Source organism: Ctenocephalides felis, unplaced genomic scaffold (genome assembly GCF_003426905.1).
Source record: "Ctenocephalides felis isolate EL2017-DRISC unplaced genomic scaffold, ASM342690v1 CF-g0.4_SCAFFOLD_01094, whole genome shotgun sequence".
NCBI classification, from domain to species: domain Eukaryota; kingdom Metazoa; phylum Arthropoda; class Insecta; order Siphonaptera; family Pulicidae; genus Ctenocephalides; species Ctenocephalides felis.
In genome coordinates this window covers 4,373-24,007 of record NW_020537248.1, presented here as the reverse complement: position 1 = coordinate 24,007, position 19,635 = coordinate 4,373, and the positions used below count along the sequence as shown (strand labels likewise).

The following is a 19,635-nucleotide window of genomic DNA, read 5'->3' as shown; positions in this document are numbered from 1 at the left end:
TAAAATTAACGTAGTATAGTTATTTTATGGGTAAATATTAACTAATCATTACCGCCTACTGGTTTTGAGATATCGGTAGTTTTCCTTTTTACCCGCGGAGCTTTAAGCTCCGCTCTACCCTATATATATATATATATATATATATATATATATATATATATATATACAGGGCCGGTCCTGCCTTGCATGCGATGCATGCAAAAAATGCGGGCACACGCCCGCCTCAGGGGGCGCCAAAACAAGATTCGGAAAAGAAATTTATAATATATTATTCGTATTTTTTTTAAATATAAAACCTAGAATACTTAACAGATTATAATAAACAATCTAACTTAACTATGGATACGTAGAAACAGAAAGCATATTCAGTTTGCAATGTGATATCTGTAGAAACAATTAATTACTCATGCAAATTAGTAAATTATTTTTCTGTTTATTATTTAATGAACTCATTAAATTTTTCTTCGATCGAAGTTAATGTGAAATTGAAAAAGAAATTATCTAGTGTTCAATACCGTAAGTGCAAACCTACGAAAGTTTAAATTATTGGGCATTATTGATAAAAAATTGCGACGTTATTTAGTTTGAACGGAAATTAAAAAAAAATAGATACAAATTATAATAGAGAAAAATGGAAAATGAGAGTCAGTGCATAGAAATGACTATAAGACCAAGAAACTTAATTGTAACTTTTGTATTTGTTGAAAATGTTTCGCATCTGATTAACTTTGAACTTTGAAGACATGCGTGGTTAGATTTATGGAAATGGAGCAAGTATGAAAAATTGAAGCAAAATGTTCTTAGAAACAAAACTCGTGAGCTTTTTTATACCTAGTGGTGTCCATACTAAATAATAAATAAATTTAATTATTAACTAAGCAGAAATAATTTTGTTTTCGATATAGTTCAGGAAATATGTAATTTTTTTGCATCTTTTAAAATACGTTAAAAATTTAACTTTAACAATCTGATATTCTGAATCAGATGGGAAAGTAAACATGAATACAATTTGGCTTTACGATATTAATAAGTTACTGATGCAATTTTGGATATTGTAAATAATGAAAAACAATTAAAATGAAATTTTAAAAAATCTAACATGAAAAATGAATGTTATGTTTAAAAATAAAAATGAGTTCGATGAAATAAGTGAAATGTTTCAAAACCCAAATATTAATATTACATATATGTTACAAATACTTGAAAATATAAAATATTTAATCATGGTCAACCCGCAAATCGCTTCGATTTTCTAAATAAAATTAAAATCAATGTATTTATACGCTTTTAGATTATTTCTAATTTTTGGTGTGAATTTACGTAAATATTCATATAATTTTAATGATAAATGTTAAAACAGTTAAAATTATTGGGGGCGGGGCACTAGAACAATTCTTGCATGCGGGCGCTGAGGACCCCAGGACCGGCCCTGTATATATATATATATATATACATATATATATACATATATATATATATATATATATATATATATATATTAGGGTGGTCCTTAACAAGAACATTTTCGAATTTCTTTGCTCCCACGGGCGCAAAAGCTTCCAAATCAATAAAAAATGATTCTCTAATAGTATTAGCCCTTTATATAAACATTTAGATAGAGCGCACAACAATTTTTATATATAGTAAGTTTCATATATTTATTGCTAAAATGTGACATTAAGTAAATTCGTGCGCCATCTGTAGCACACTCCATATTATTGATATATAAGAATATTTAAAACTGCCTGTGAGACGAGAAAGCGACTGCTTCTTCCCAAAACAAAAAACACAGTAATTGTCTGCACGAGTTAAAAGATTTAATACAAGTTTAGGAAAGTCGGATATGACAAAATCTCCGACACAACTCCGCTCGGATTCCCACCGAGAGAGGAGTTGAATCGGGGTGATAAACTCCGGAGTGAGTGAGTTACCCATCTCAATATATACATACATATATAATATATATAATATATATATAATAATCTATGTGTGTGTGTGTGCGTATGTGTGTGTGTATATGTATATGCATAGATACGTAATGATAAATCCATGTACTTCGTGTTATGCTTCATACCCATTATTTCTACATTTAAGTGACAGATATTTGCATTATAAGAAGTATGAGAAACACATTCACAGAAATATTCAAATTCAAAACAAATGCAGCTGTAATATCAAAATATTTGAATTATGAATATTCATTGCGAAAATATTAACAAATATCTAAACAAGATATGAGTATTATTCTCACGCAATTGTTTCGGATTGGTCCTTGAAGATTATTTAGCTTTCGGTTGCATGAATTCAAAACATGGAATCGCAACTGTCGAAATTAATTTTGGCAATTTCAACACCAATAATAATTTTCTGAACGAAAAAATATTGCGACAGTTTCGACTGTATGGTTAAAAGTAAAATTCAAGAAAATAGAATATCAACTTTTATCGATAGTAAAAAATGGATAAAAATTAGCTTTTCATCATGGTGTCGCGGTCGACGACGAAATACACCGTTTGTTTCGAATAATTGAACAATTCAGCAATAATTTTAAACAATTTATCACAATACCTTTATTGTGAGTAGGGTTATTTATACAGAATTTGTGAATCACGCCACAAAGAATGCAGTTGATTCGAAATCACTAAAATTGCAGGAAATTTGATGCATAAATATTGTATGCGAAAGTGAATTCACATGAAATATTGTTAATTGCATTCTAATTATTGCAAAAGTTGGATTAATTAAAACAGAACGAGAAGCGAGGAATATAGTAGTAAATAAAAATAATAATTATATAAATTATATATATATATATATATAATATATATATATTATATAAATATTCTATAATTCACTCGAAGTTTCTAAGATTCCTTAAGCAATATATATATATATATATATATATATATATCGAAGTTTCTTAAGCATTTGTCTTCGGGACCCATTTATGATTGCGAGTTTTATGCCGACCCTACACATATTAAAACTAGTTGGTATTGGTATTTAGCCTTGAGGCAAGTTACATGAACTTCCCGATGTGTAAATAATCGACTTAATCAATAAAAAATAAATTAATTTATGAGCGATTAAAAGTATTCCGAGTGGATCTGTTACACATCATTGAAAACGAACGAACACGTTAACTCGGAGTATTTTCTAAAAGCAATTTTCAAAAATCTACAATTTATATAATTGACTCAGTTTTTGCAGGACTTTAATGGTAGGTATGTTCATTAAGACCAAGCACTACTATCGTTTACCAAGTAAATCCTCTAATTGTAAATACATATTAACAAATGTCAAAAAAAACTACTCATTTTCTCAAACTTTGATGAATTTTTAAAATTAAACTACTTGTCATAAGGCCGTAGTATTTCAGTGAATTCTATAAGACCATAATATATGTCGACAAAAAAAGTTTCATAAAAATCTGCTTAAATTTTTTATTCAACAGTTAATTACAAGAAAACGGCTTGATACCTTTCACCTAAAATTAATCAGTATCATTGCCAACTAATATCTTTCGAACAGTTTTGATTTTTTAATTTTGATTAAGTAGTAAGAGCTTAAATGTGGACGAAAAGTTTAACACTTTTTTCCAAATTACAAAGAAACGGCTCGGCCGATCGTCGCACGAAACTGAGAAATGATAATCCTCATCGAGATACATCAAATGGCTTTTAAATTTCTGCAATCGGTTCAGGCGTTTTTGATCAAACGTCGATGAAACGTCTAATTTTGACAAATGCCAAAAAATGACACCAATTTTTGCAAACTTTGATGAATTTTTAAAGTTAAACGAGGTGTCGTAAGGCAGTATTATGGTATCTACCGTCAAAAAAATAATTATAAAAATCGTCGAAAAAAATTTTTTTTGTAGTCAAACGTCGATAAAAAGTCTAATTTTGACAAATGCCAAAAAATGACACCAATTTTTGCAAACTTTGATGAATTTTTAAAGTTAAACGAGGTGTCGTAAGGCAGTAATATGGTATCTACCGTCAAAAAAATAATTATAAAAATCGTCGAGAAAAATTTTTTTTGTAGTCAAAATATTTGAAATTACTTATCATTAATCAACCCTTTATTCTTTACAGATGCTTCCACAATTTTCGTACATAGTCGCCACGAGCTGTTTAATAGTTTTGATAAACCACATAGGATCTGCAAATGGCCATGGAAGACTTATAGAACCCCCCAGTAGAGCCACGGCGTGGAGGTGAGTAATACCCATTTATTGATGCCATATATTGTAAAACTGATAATTATTTCGCGAGTACTTGTTGTGTTAAAAATAAAACGATATTATTTATTTTGTTACTCAGGTATGGCTTCGATACACCGCCAAACTACAATGACCATGAACTTTTCTGTGGTGGCTTCGCCAGGCAGTGGCAGAAAAACGCCGGAAAGTGTGGAGAATGTGGTGACGCCTGGGACGCTCCCAGACCAAGACCACACGAACTGGGCGGAAAGTGGGGCCAGGGAGTAATAGTGCGAAAATATAAGGTGAGGTGGAAAAATAATATTAAGTTATTGTAATGGGTCAAAAATCGAAATTGAAAATTTTTACATTTCTCGACGTTTTGAAGCTTTCTGAACATTTTGGCATACCTCAGAAAGAAGAAACCATCAATCAAAAACTATAGCATAAAATAAACTAGTTTTGTACGCACCCCTAAATCTTATGTTCCTTGCTAGTATAAAGTTGTGTGCAAAAAACACAATTTTTCCTACGGAAAACTTAATGCAATGTGTAAAGATTTCTTATATGAAGTTGATTATCAACGATCGTTCAATTATTCTATATCATTGTATTAATTTTCAGGAGAATAGCGTGATGTTACTGAGAGTGGAACTGACGGCAAGTCACAACGGATACTTCGAATTTCGTCTTTGTCCAGACAGCGTGGGGGACCAGTCGTGCCTAGATCGGTATCCGCTCAAACTGATCGGAGGTAAGGACTAACATAGTTGTAATATAATAAAATTTTTGATATACAATATTGTCGAATTGCTCAAAATATTAAATAGTATTATAAAAGTAAATACAATATGTAACTTGTATAAACAAATATTAGGAGAAATACGGACAAAATGACATGGTGTTTCTCAATAATATTGATTTATTTAATGATATTATAATGAGTTTCAATTATTTTTACTCAACCAACATTCGCCGGAGTCAGAACGGGAACAGAGGGCTTTGCAATAAATACAAGTCTTCTTTTAACGGTGGATTCTTTGGTCTGTTTTTGAAGTACTTACTAAAAGATCACCTTGGACAGGTTTCAATTTTAACTTATCTTGACCTCGAATGAACTGTATTGTTCTGATAGTTCGATTTGATAGTACATTGTTATTTTATCCGAAAATGAACAAAAATGAATAAATAATCAAAATTCCATCAAACATAATTGCAATTAAATTGAGCGAAAACACTAGCACTGGTATGGGTTGTTATATTGTGATATTGTCTTCTTAGGTTCAATGAATAAGTCCCAAAAATCATGATAAAACCACCCTCAAAATTAACTGTTGAAGACGAGTAACACATTTGAACTGATTACTGCGACAAGAATGTGACAATGACGATCAACATCTGACAGAAATGTCGCATAACGCATTTTTTAAATAAGGCCACTATGTCATTTTGTCCATATATATATTTTGTCCCTTTTTTCCCGACATATGTGCATAAATATTTAAACTGGGTGACCTAAAATTTTAAGTGCCGAATGGTACATAAATTATGTAAAAACTTTAAAAAATCAAAGAATTTAGTCCGTCAAGTAAAATTATAGGTCAAGTTATTTTAAGTTTTTGTTACTATACTTTGCTGCTACTATAGAATCTTAAATGAGTAATATGAAAAAAAAAGAGTATCAAACGTAAAGTTAAAGTTTCGAGTAGAAAAGCATATTTTTTAAAGCAAAATGTGCATGTTTTTAAAAATCTTTATAGAAAAACAAACCTAAAACTTCCACAGACAAATGCCCAAATGCTCATTCTTGTCCCCAAAATGGGTAATTTTCAGCATTTTTCTTTATATCTTCGAAAGTACTAAATGTAAAATGGGTTCAACTATAATTTAAAGAGTATACTCATGCTGACTCAGATCTGTTTCTTAAAAACTTATTGCTGCGATTTGTTTAAATAAAAAACATTGAATAGAGCTTGCTAGAAAAATATAAAAATACGGAGTAATATAATATGATGTTAGTAGGTGCACCCAGTACAATATCCAATAGAAATCGATTACAAAACACAATTACATCCAAACAGAAAAGCAAATTATATAAAAATACTTAAATGAGACTGCGGGCATTTTTTTTGTCTTACTTAATAATATTTTATACCTATAATATTTTATGGGGTTCACTTTGACTATCAACTCTGTCACCATATCAAGTTCCATCAAAATTCCAAAAGGATAAACCTGAGGTTTTCCTTGTTAGTCTAGGGCAGAGTGGTCAGGAAACCGCGGTAACTTACCCCAAAAGTGGTAAAAATGGAATTTTTAAGGGGTACTTGTATTTCTTATCGATATTTACTGTATTTGCTACGTGGTTGTCTGTACGGGACAATCTCTCTTCACCATAGAGGTAATATCAACTCAGGCAAAAATATGTTTTGGTAATGATTAAAGAAAGTTTCCCGACCGCTGGGTTAGAATCATAGATTTTTTATGCGTCTGAATGTTTCTGCATTTCGACATAATGTTAAAAATCAATTACAGAAATTGTATTGAAAGTAATATTTTCTGTTTTTTCTCAAGGTGAAGGAAACGATGGTATAAAATTCTTCCCACGTAATGGAAGCAAGGTGTACGAAATGCGGGCGCAGCTGCCACAGGGACTGCGGTGTGAGAGGTGCATGTTGCAATGGCGTTACGTTGCTGGCAACAACTGGGGAACTTGTCCAGGTAATAATATATAATTAAGATATTAAGTCTTTTCTAAATTACATATTTTACCCATAGCTTCTATTTATCATAATCTCAAGGGACGTGTAACAAAATACCACCAATATCAAAAAATGAAGATAATTTTTTACAACAAATTGAATTTAAATGAAATGATTTGATGTGAAATTATTTTACCAATTTTGACCTCCTAACTTACAAATAATATTTCTCCCAGATGGCACAGGCGCAGTGGGCTGCGGGCCTCAAGAAGAATTCCGTGCATGCGCCGACATCTCAATCGGAGACGTCACATCCTACGTCCCTACCATCACCAACCCAGACAGCACGACCACCGAAAAGACTTCCAACGCCACCCAAACAGAAAAACCAAAAACCGACCAAACCGATTCCGAGTCCTCATCTCACAGCACCAGTATTATTATTGTCCTGGTCACTCTGCTTGCAGTTCTGGCAACTTTAGCCATGGTTTATTTGTATTTCTACAAGAGCGGAGGCGGTTTAAGAATAAAGAATTTGTTGATGTTGGGCAAGGACCAGCAGAAGAAAGATGTTGGGAATTTGGAGAATATAGGAAAAGTATCTGACGAGCCACTTGCTCCGCCAAGATTGAAGAAACAATCAAAGACTGATGATAACGATGATGAAGGGTTAAGGACGATCGCCTTACCTTAATTTGATACACGTGGTCGGAAATGATCTATAATGATTATTAAATTTAAACTTCAAGCTAATTATCAGAAGTATTGTCTTCTATACTTTCTTCCTTGACATTTTTAAGCCATGCTTAGGAATGTGATATAGTTTTTTTTCTAATTCACACGTCGAAGTGCTCTTGCAAATATGAAGTCAGTATTTTAGACATACTTTATATTTTATCATAAAAAAGCGAAAACTTATTGAAACTTATGAACAGAATGTGTTATGCACCGGATCTGATTTGCAATTCCAATGACAATTCGAAATAGGATGTGCCAACAATCGGCTAAAGGCTAACTAAAGTTATTGCACAACTTTAGTTGGTTGAAGAAGTAACCAACAATTTCCAAGAAAAAATTAGAGTTATTGGAATAATATTGGTGTATCATAGTTATAAATAAAATAAATCTTTTATTATCATTTCTCACCACCTTGTATCCATACTTGACTCCGAATGTTAAAAGTATTAAGAAATATTTTAATACATATTCAGTAAATACAGGTCAAAATTTCTGTAACAGTAAATTTATCCACATTTTTTAATAATTCTTGTTCATAAGAATTAATATTGATATATTATATAGTGATATTACCTTCTGGTTGTAAAAAAAATGCATTTATATATTTGCTAATGATATGTTGCGTATAAAAATTATACGCAAATTATAAAAATTGTCTGCGTTTTATTATCAATCCCGCAAAAAAAAAAATTAAATAAATAAAAATTCAAAATAAAGTATTATTATGAAAAAATAGGATTCTGTGATTTGTAATAATCCAATTCAAATGTTGCAATATTATCAATAAAGAACTGTTGTTTCTATTTCATATATGTATATAAATAGCTGTATAATAAATTTTGTTAATGTAGAAAAAGTTTGTCTAAATATAAAAATTATTGATATTTTGAAACAACGTAATAGCCGACATAGTACTTCAAAAATTGAAAGAACCAAATTGTATATTTTTGTAGTAGTTAATATATTAAGATATATTGTAAGAGCGGTTTTAGATAATGTAATTGTTAAATTATTTATATAATTAAAAATATAAGTTTTATAAAAAAGATTTTTTTATTTAGTAAAATTTTATATAAGGTTGACTGTTAAATACAGCTGAAATAATTTCCGAAATATCTATTAGAAAGTCTAAAATACAAATAACAAAAATATTATTTTTGTTTTACGTGAAATGATAGAAAGACCCCCAAAAAAATCGGCGCCATTATTATTTGCGTAAACATTTATTTGTTAAGCAATATAACCTATATAGATATGTCGAGTCATATATAATATAGAATAATATTAATATTATATTACTCACTTTCATTCAGATTAGTCTTTCCTCACATCGAACATATATTTATTCATTTCGCTTTAATTAATAACACGTTTCACAAACAAACAACAGCAAAAGAAACAAATACAACACTAATAGCACTGCATGTTTTCAATATATCTGAACATAAGAACGTTTTGTTTTGAAATGACTAACCTAAATTCGCCATATTGTGCAATGAGCCGCCATGTTTATGGTTCGCCATCTTTATGGTTGGCCATTGCAACCAACCAAAAAACTATTTTGGCATTCAAAAATTTTGCAGGACTTATCATAGATGAATAAACATGAAGCCACTATGGTTCGCCAATTGTAGCCATCGTAACGGACAAAAAAAAAACTATTAAAACGCTTTCGAAATATTTAGCAGGACTTATTTTTATTGATTTGTGAGCCCTTTGGGCTTTGCCGTGGACCCCTTTAACCAATATCATTTTTTTTGTAAATTAAATTTAAAATAATAACAAAATGTATTAAAAAAGTGAAAAGTAAATGTTAAAAAAAAGTATCAACATTTGGCAACGATTTTGTAAGGCTTACATCTCCCGGCTGATGATGCCCAGTCATCAACTTTTTTTGTTAGGAGATCAGTGGTAACGATAAACCACCTTTTCACTGAATATTTTACAACTATTAAATCGTCTTTTATCTTTAGTATCCAGAAATACTACGACAGTCTTAAAATGCATAAATAATATTTCCAAGATTTTCAGGAATTTGGTCTTACTCAATCATATTGCGACCCCAAATAGAAAGCTTACTTATGCTACAACTTACATTTTTATACAAAAAAAAATTATTTACTTCTTAGTTTTATTGTATATGACTTATAGACATAGTAAAGTAAGTATTGTGATTCACTACCCCCCTCATTATCTTGTGCAAAAGTTGTCATCGATCACTTTAGGAATCACTGGTTTAGACTGTAGAACATGCATTTTCCATTTTAAAAGTCAATTCTCAACCCAAAAAACGATAAATTCTCAACTTTGTTGAACGCTACAAAGAAACAATTTAATATTTAAAAATTTCTTTAAGTAAAACTAAATAATAATCTAGTAGATTTATGACCTGTGGAAACCAAATTCGTTCACAACAATCAACTTCCTCATAATTTGCATTTTATTTAGGCAAAAAATTATCATCATTATCATAATATATAATATATATTAAACGTAGACGTTCGTATATATATAATTTTTATAGGTCACTAATTTCTATGATGCTTAATTATTTATAATTACTTCGTGAAAAATTGTATTGCAAATGTTGTCCTATGCGCTATTGGAATTACGACTACACTAGGAGTTCAGTACAAATATTATAAACTAGAACATATATTATAGACAAATCAGATCAGAAAAAAATGTTTTGGACATTGGCATGCATTCCAAATCTATTAGGATTGTGGAATTGACCACAAAATCTACACTTTTATTAAATTGAAAGTCTGAAATTAATGAAATAAAACCTTTATGTATCCAAATTTGTAACATAATTTGTGTCTATGTAATCAAATTGTGAATGTGCAACGTCAATTCCAAAAATACTTTTTCCGATATAATTTGGCTGTTTTATTGAATATATAAATATTCTTGTATATATACTTAATTTTCTAAAAAAAAATCTATATACTGTTTTATGTATTTGGCAAGTTTGCGATTATGGAAATTCGTAGTCTTTATATCGTTGTTTTTTGTAATATTATATTATGAAAAAATGTGTATTATTTTTGTGTTTAAAAAAAGGAATTAGAAACTTGCAATATATTTTAATAATAAAATTGAATTATTGATTTCATTATTGTCAAAGCCAAATAAAACCAGCTCCGCTGCTGATGGCGATATGAATGTTTCATTTATAATATTTGTTAACAACAAATTCATATTTAATTTTTAAAATATATTATTCCTGCATGGCAAAAAAAATTGTTTAATTGAAAAAAAATTATGCAAGTGTTTTAATAAAATATAATAATTCCATCACAAGTAATATTGGTAAGAAAATGTTTGTAACATTTTGAATAACAAATGCAAGACTACAATTAAATCGCGTATGCAGATTTGTTATTGTTTATTTTTGACTACCACTGATCAAATTTTGTATAAAATAATGTTTATCCAGTAAAATATAAACTATTTGAATAATACATAATAAATATTAATCCGATTGGATCACGTTAGCTCAGTAACTTGGATTGGAAGAATGTGATGACCTCATGTAGTAAATTATGAAATTTTGAAATGTTCAACTAGTTCAATAAAAACTTTATTGACTGCATTGTGATTAAAAGTTGAATATATAAAAAAAACGCTTAATACGTCATCTCACTTTAAAAAGTAGCATGTACCAAAACAATTTTATTTGTGCATGCAATTTTATATACTGATAATAATCTCATTAATTTGATTTTCATATAACTATTCTACTTGGCAAGAACGAAATTATATTGAACTGTGCTTTTATTTTATCGACAACAATACTTTAAAATAATATTCAACTAGTGGGGGGCCCATAGTTACTGAGCTATTTGATAAAACCATCCTCCGTTCAAATTCGTTACATTAGGCTGACAAAATTTGTACATATATTCCTATGATCATATTAAAATGACATCCAATTTATAATTAATAATTAGCAATTACACAACCCAATTGACTTCGATAATTAATTTAGATTCACTCAATTAACATTTAACCGTTTAACAAAAAATATTTCAGGTGAGCGTATTTAAATAATAATATAAAATATTATCCGTATTCTACTTGCCCCAAAACAAGTAACGTTTTTTTAATGTTATATTTCAAAATATAAACCATCTCAAGATTCATATAAGGAATGAAATTCATAAATGCAATAAAATTTATAATTACATCAAGCAGGTATAAATATTTAGCAATATAATTAATAAATTTCATTTTTTAAGCGTAGTTCTCAAAGAGTTCAAAATACATCTTGAGCATATGACATAGCCAAGTCAATATATAAAACAATAATTAAAAATAAAGTAATTTCGGAAAGTAATAATATGATTTCTTCATGACACGTACGTATTGTAAAGCAGTAATGATTTTTACCGAAATAAATTTGTCCTGACAGAGATTACATTTTAATCAAAACTACTAAGAAGCAAGTAAGGATTTAGAATAATCTTCAAATTCTGGTGCGCTAAAATTATATTATCTTTAATATATGCAATTATTGTATTACTCTTATTCTTTATAATTATCATTTCATGTCAAAAAGATTTATAGAATTAACAATGTTTGTAAAACAATTAAAAAATAGATATTAAATATTTAAAGAAAATAACATGCAAGCCCTCACAGTTGAGATTTGAAAGTCCATCCACACCAATTTTTTATATCTATATATTTCAAATCATAAAACTCAAAAGAAGAGTAGAGAAGAAAAAAAAATAATTTATATAAAAACTTACTTTGTTTTTAAAACATATACAATTTTGTAAATAGTGGATTACTGTTGTTGATGCCTCAGCATTTTGGGGTCATGATAATGAGCTGCTAATGAGGAATGCAGAGGCGGTGGGAAACATCTTACATGTTCAACACTTTGTCCGTCACCTTCAACACCCTTCAATAATTTGTTCAAAGTGGCAAATATTTGTGAATTCAATACTTGGAAACGCCTTATTCGATCAACCATTCTCTTTAAATTCTGAAAACAACACCAAAAATCAACCAATGTGGTAAAAAAAAACAAACTTCTAATGTTAATTAAAAAAATTAGCATAAACTTACAATTCCTTTGACCATTTCATCTTTACCATCAACTCTTTGTACTCTCAATATATGATAACAAAAATCTAGAGCTTCAAAACGCCTTTGTTGACCTAACAAAACAATCATAGTGCAGCCGGCCCAATGCAGACCTTCACCAAATAATTCTCTGTAGAAGATTAATTATAACATCAGTATGATCAGTGCAAAACTATGCCAAGTAAAATAACCACACTTACTCCACTGTAAATTCAGTTTCTCCAACAGGTATGCAATATACAAACTGCAGAGCACTCCATAATCTATGAAACTCTGTACATTCATCAACATTAAGAACACCATTTGTTGGTGGTGGTCCAGACCAAATGGGGTCATCCAAAAATCCTCGAAGTCTTAGTAAAACCACTTCAAATATACTTAAACCACAACATAATCGCTCACGAGTTAGAAGATCACCTTCACGAGCTATTGATGCTTGCTGGATAAGATAATAAAAAAAACAATCAAATACAAAAATAATTATCTTTTGTTTATAACTACCTAATTAATACTATACTAACTATTAATAAAAAGAGTACTTTAGAGAGTTTATAAAACACACCTTAGCAGTTCCTAACTTGTCTATGTTAGGTACAATTTGCAATGCTGCATATTTCATTTCAAGCCTTTTCTGCTTTGATTCTGGCTTCTCTCCTTCTACAAAATAGAAAATATTTATTTAGTATTTTATTTTAAAATACTCAAATGACAAATAAGTTATTTGAAATAATTCTTATTACCTTTACAATAAGGCCTTGGCAGTATATTTTGGAATGGTGCTGCATGTAACAAATCACAAACTTCTTCCTGACTCAAAGCTTGTTCCATCAACAAACAAAACAATATTGTATTGCCAAATTCCCGAAAATTATGAAACAATTCAGTTTTTGCATCTGGATATTGCACAATATCAGTCAACTGTGCATGATAGTAACCTGAATTAAAAATATGAAGTATATAATATCACCTTTAACTTTAGCATATCAATTTTTAAGTTATTACCTAGAACACCAGGTGAGCCATAATCATACCGCGGGAGCTTGCACTGTTTTGGCATGGCTCCCATTAAGGTACGAGTAAATTGTAAGAGACTTCCTTGAATTAAAGATCTAACGGTTTTTAATAACTCTTCAATAACAACAGCAATACCCTGATAGCCCAACAATCTACACATAGCATGGAAATGCTGTGTTCCAACAAAACCTGAAATAAAATTAATTTGATGTAGAATATTTGCATACATTGCGCAAATATTACCGCTTATTAATAATTCTAAATTACGATTAACTTAGAATTATTGATAATAAGTTCAAGTTAATTTTTGTCCAATTACCTGCATATTGACCATATTGAGTATTATAAGCAGTACTTAGATGCTTTGAGCCCCAATGATATGCATATGACATTTGTGGAGGTTTGTCCCTGTGAATTGGTTGTGCAAATTGTATACCACGACATCTTACAAATCTGCAATTACATTATGAAAATTTATTAAATTGAATGAGAAAGAAATTTTAATAGCTTATCTAAAGGTCTATTTGTATAACAAATATTATTTAAAATTTCACATCAATAGTTTATTTGTTATGAATCAATATAATATTATACCTATTGGTTGCTGCATTGTAGCAATAATTTTGCAAAAAATCATAATTCAATTCCCAAAATACGTGGAGAGTTATTCTACCATAGGGTGCTAAAACATTATGATTTGCTTCACGAAACATGGCATCAAATTCATCCAGAGCCAGCCATTTGCTCAATAATTTGTGACAAAGTCTATTAACATTTAATAATCCTTCCAGTTCCTAAAATAAAAGCAAAGCATTGCCATTAATTTTATTACTCTTTTAAAATTGATGTTTTTTGTAATAAAACTTACCACAACACCAGTAATATCACCGGCTTCAAATTTGGCAACAGCTAAATCTAATGATTTTTGCATATCTGCATTTATTCTTTGAGTTATTAATTTGTTAAGATCTACTGATCTTCCTAGTAACTGAACATGCCTTTGTCTTAAAAGGGTTTCATAACGGTTTGCTTTTGGAAATGCTAAAATGCATGAGCCCAAGGCTGTGCACTCAGCACGATATCGTTTATCTAGCAGAATACTAATAAATAAAAACAAAAGGTAAAATTTATTTCCAAAAATCACAAAAGCACAAACACATAAAAATTGCTAATAATATTTAGACTTATTTAATCACAATTCAAGTTAATTTTTGAATTATTAAATATTATGTTCTTAGAAATGCTTAATTTTTACCTGGCAGCCAGCTGCTTGTAGTGCGCAAATACTTGTTCGCTAAGTTTGTATACAAATTGATCAAAGCATAAATTAACTTCAGCTTCCACTTCATCATAAAGAAATTGTTTTCTAAAGACTGTTAAAGCATATAGAGCACTGTCATTATACAAGTCCAAGGGATATAAAACACTTTCCATAACACTGGGTTCCTTAGTTCTCAAAACATGGTCTGTTAAAATCCAGGGCATCGACATCTCAATTGGAAATTGAATTCGTTTCTCCATTGTTATAAGGTCAGAACACTCTTCATTGTGTTGATGTCTTACTGTACATTTCTAAACAGAAATTTTTTAAAAATTATTAACAGAATCATCCAAATTGAATTGATAGTTATATTTAATATTAATTACTCTTAATTCAATAGTGGTTAACCATAAATGCAAAAACAAAGTATGAAGTACAAAATATACCTGGATTTTCCTTCCCATGGTCATTTCCAGATAGAACTCTCGATACCATAATTGTGATAGATCACAACATTTTTGCAGAGATTCTGAAAATATCAATGATTTAGTATAAATATAAAACATGACAATGAATACATTAAATATATACTATTACATAACAAAAAAACCATTTACAAATATGTTTATACTATATAGTTAATTATTAAGATGTAACAAATATAAAATAATCTTACCACTGAAGCTTAATAAATAATTCCAATAAAAACTATTCTTATGAAACTGATCAATTTGAACTAAACAGCCCCCATCAATATCTTTCCGAAGAGTTCTTTTTCCACCAGACTTGTCTGAAATCAGTGAACCTAACATAGTTCGTACCATGTAAAGCTGTGTTGATGATGGGCCTACAAAATAAATTTAATATTATATTATTTCTTAAATTATAAGTACTCAATTAAAACTTTGTTCAACATACCAACATTTCTTCGAGGTACTTTAATAGGAAATCCATTGTCAGGATCTTTTTTGCCTTTCAAAACAGGATCAGCTTGAGGCTCGGAACCAGTTTGCCAATCTGCACAAGTTTCTCGTACAGAAACTATAATACTGTAACAATAAATGCAATTTTATAATAACTTAGTTAATTTATATAAAGTAAAATATTTTCATTATAAATAATTCTTTTATTTATATATTAATACATATTAATATATAAAAACCATTTCATTGTTGATGAAATATTTATTTTATTTCAGAGAATTGTATTTTTTTTTTTTGTAATATAATTAATTATTTCTGCCAATGTGAATTATTCTCAGGTATACCAATTATTACTCAAAACTTCATTTTACCTTCTAATCAAGTCCTTTTTATTCTTGATAGCTTTCCTTAATGGTTCTCTCAATAACAACTGTACAAAATCTTGTAACTCTGCATAAACATTTCTTCTTATGGCATCTGTGAAAACAGTTTCCATTCGAGCCATAAGAACCTGCAAGCCTTTGATCATTGCAATAACTTCAATCAGTGCAAATTTCTCCTCATCAGTGTAATTATAACGAGTAGCTCTCTCGTATTCTTCAGCATCTTTTGGACAGTCTTTATTTTGGTGATGGTCAGTAGGATGCAAAAGTTTCCATGAATATAATTCAGTTACTACAGAAGTCCACTCAGAAAGTAGCTGGAGACCTCTAAGTGCAAGTTCGGCTGTATCTCTGTTCTCAGCATCTGTGCCTGATTCTTTGTAAGTGGTTGTCACCTTGAAAAATAAAATTATAAAGTTAAACACTCAATTGATAAAATTTTCACAGAAGGTGTAAGCATAAAAAATGAATAGATAAAAATGTGTAATGAATTTAATGACAATCATATAATGAAGTTAAATATTCAATTCAATTTACCTCATTACTATATCTTGCTAATTCTGATATGTATTTCACATGTCCCTCCCTAATTTGAGGTAAATGTACCATTAAATCTGCCTGTGGGCTTATGGTAGTTGAACAAGATAATGGCCATTTAGATGGATCAAAATGGGCACTGCGTTTTACATAATTAAATGGTGCTATCTGCATGTCTCCAAACAATGGAACTACTTCCAAATTCTGTTAAAAATATTATAACATTGATTATAATAGTAATGTAAAAATTGAAATTTGTTCATGGGCTATTAATGATTTGGGCTTACCTTGAATATTCTGTCAAATCTATCCAGTCGAAGTTTCTTTTTTTGTTCTAGTTTATTGATATTACATGCTTCGCTGTCCATCAAGAAAAGACCAAAACCCATAACCTAACAGAAAACATATTTTATTTTTTACATTAGTAGAAATATAGTCATTTATAACAATATCTAATTTTGCGTTGATGTACAACATGTTTCATAATATAATAACTGTATGGACTAAATCCTCAATATGTTTAAATCACAAATTAATTTATGTATTTTTAAGAAAAACATACAGAAAATGCATTTGCTTGTTTAATTACTATTTTAAGTAATATTTACCTTAACCAGCATATGCTTCTCATCAGGTGTTAAATACATTTTAGTTTCAAACATATGCAAACATATATTCACAACATCTGATAAAAGTTCTTCATATCCAGGAATTCTTTCTAAAGTTTCCTTCACCTTATCTCTGATTTTATTCTGTGTGGCAAGAAACATGGACAGGTTTTGAGATTCTTGTAAAGTTTGAGAATCTGACATAACTTTTAAAAATTGAGCAGCCCTAGAATAGAAAATTCATAAGCTAAATAATAGTATAAACTAAAATTGAAAAAAGGAAGATTTTCATTGTGATATCAAAATATCAAACATCAATTATGAATATGGGGATCAAAATTATAGCCCAATGGCTTATAGAATGTAACTGTTCTGGTTGCCATCCAATATATATTAAAAAAAAATTGTAAAAGTTATGAGTCAACTTTTATTATATTATTACCTTCTATATGTGCTATAATCATTCTTCACGCTGGACTTCATATTTTTCAATTCATCAAGAACAGCAAACATATTTATAAATTTACCAAGTGTCAATAAATATGCTTCAGATACAAAATCTTTGCGTTTTTCTGAATGACAAAGCCGTTTAACTTCCATACTAAACCCTTCAATAGCTTTATGCTAAAATATCAAAAATATTAGCAAAACTTACTCAAAACCTAACATATTTATTTAAAAAATACCTGGAAATACATAAAATTAAGGAGTTTATTGACTTCAGGAGCCAAGACTTCAACTGTTTTTTCATAAATTTCAACTCGATTAGGTTGTTCATTTGATTTGGGTTGAGGAATTGCTCGAGAGCAGCACCTCCATGTATAAAGCATAACAGCATGTTGTTGGCCTTCCTCTAGTAATTCATTCTAAAAAATAATAAATTAATACTACTAACATATATTTCTAATATATAAGTAAATGTAAACATAATGAATATAATGTAGAATAAGGTATTAAGTTTGTTATTCAATTAATATTTTTATTTACCAAGCTAGCATGTACTGTAGCTTCTTCAATATATTTTGCAATGCCGGTGACGAAACCATTTCTATCTTCAAAATTTGTGTCAAAATTGGCCTGGTACACAACTGAACAAGGTTGAGCTTCAATACATGGTTGTTCATCCGGCAAAGTCAATTCATCTAATACGTCAACATTCGACAATGCATCTTGCAAAGATACTTTATCAGCGCCTGCCATCTTCAACTATTTTTCACTAGAAAGTAGAAATGGTTAGTTAATCATTTATTGCTACTTAACTAAAAATAAAATTTCGTTAATAAACATATGCTTTGCACAAGAATTATGAAAATCAAAACTAATATGAAAAAGCTAAGCAATAATAATGATAAATGCTCAAAGTTTAAAATATAAAAAGCACCCACAAAGAAATGCCATGTTCAAATTTTGATATACATTGCATTCATCATATCAAAGTGATTTTGTAATTCTTGTAAATCTTAAATGTTAAAGCCGCCTTTCCAATAAATTGCACTAATGAAATTTATAACAATACATTATGTGACGCAAATCTACTTTTAATTCAAAAACTCACATGAAATAATAGATATTACAAAACTGATTTTATAAAGACATAGCAAACTACACGAGTTATTTAACCAATATCAAACATCACAAATTATGAAATGCAACTAATATATAAATAATAAACACAACTAAATATATTCGACATATTCCATTCACCTAGACAAACTAACAATATTGTTGTACAATTTATTATTGTAATGAATTATTTTAATATACATTTGTACTTCAGCTACGTAACACAAACCATCTTATTGTTATTCAATTATTTAATTAGATAAATATAAACATGATAACATTGTATTTGACGTTTAGGCAGGATGGGCGTAGGGAAGACAAATGCAATTCGATATCGAACATATATATCGATATTTTACATATATTGATAATATAGTCAATATTTTAATGTTGGTGTTGGATCACGACCGTTAACATTTGAATTATAAAAAGATGTAAGGATTGAGATCATAGATAAATAAGCATAATAATAATAATAATAAGCATAATGATTGAGATAAACAAAATATAAAGCTGGTGGTACATGGCATCGTGCCTTAAGGCAAATTGCTGGAACTTCATGTACCGTAATTTAAAATTTTTAAAAGCTCACAATAGAAATAATA

At 29.3% G+C, this 19,635-nt stretch overlaps 2 protein-coding genes across 2 annotated transcripts; one reads left to right on the top strand and one right to left on the bottom strand.

Moving 5' to 3' along the window:
- Positions 1-4,097: 4,097 nt before the first annotated feature.
- On the top strand, positions 4,098-7,600 carry LOC113365532 (the record flags this gene model as incomplete). Its single annotated transcript, XM_026607068.1, has 5 exons — positions 4,098-4,219; positions 4,326-4,509; positions 4,829-4,958; positions 6,779-6,925; positions 7,143-7,600. Coding segments are annotated over 5 exons (1,041 nt in total), but the record flags the coding sequence as incomplete, so codon positions are not given.
- Positions 7,601-12,439: 4,839 nt separating this feature from the next.
- LOC113365531 (cytoplasmic FMR1-interacting protein-like) lies at positions 12,440-19,304 on the bottom strand. The gene is made up of 21 exons (XM_026607067.1): positions 19,172-19,304; positions 18,455-18,683; positions 18,154-18,333; positions 17,910-18,091; positions 17,468-17,693; positions 17,147-17,251; positions 16,860-17,063; positions 16,311-16,717; positions 15,935-16,065; positions 15,693-15,863; positions 15,463-15,545; positions 15,011-15,327; positions 14,624-14,855; positions 14,350-14,549; positions 14,075-14,208; positions 13,744-13,944; positions 13,482-13,676; positions 13,304-13,398; positions 12,942-13,180; positions 12,724-12,871; positions 12,440-12,640 (listed from the first exon to the last, which is right to left on the bottom strand). The coding sequence occupies exons 2-21, from the start codon at positions 18,665-18,667 to the stop codon at positions 12,440-12,442; spliced, it is 3,864 nt and encodes a 1,287-aa protein (XP_026462852.1). The 5' UTR covers positions 18,668-18,683; positions 19,172-19,304.
- Positions 19,305-19,635: the final 331 nt, after the last annotated feature.

Coding starts and splice junctions, on each gene's coding strand:
- LOC113365531 (XM_026607067.1), bottom strand. CDS start 18,667: ATGGCAGGCGCTGATAAAGTATCTTTGCAAGATGCATTGTCGAATGTT. Junction 16,718..16,859: donor TAGCAAGATATAGTAATGAG/GTAAATTGAATT, acceptor TTATTTTTCAAG/GTGACAACCACTTACAAAGA. Junction 13,181..13,303: donor ACAAGTTAGGAACTGCTAAG/GTGTGTTTTATA, acceptor TATCTTATCCAG/CAAGCATCAATAGCTCGTGA.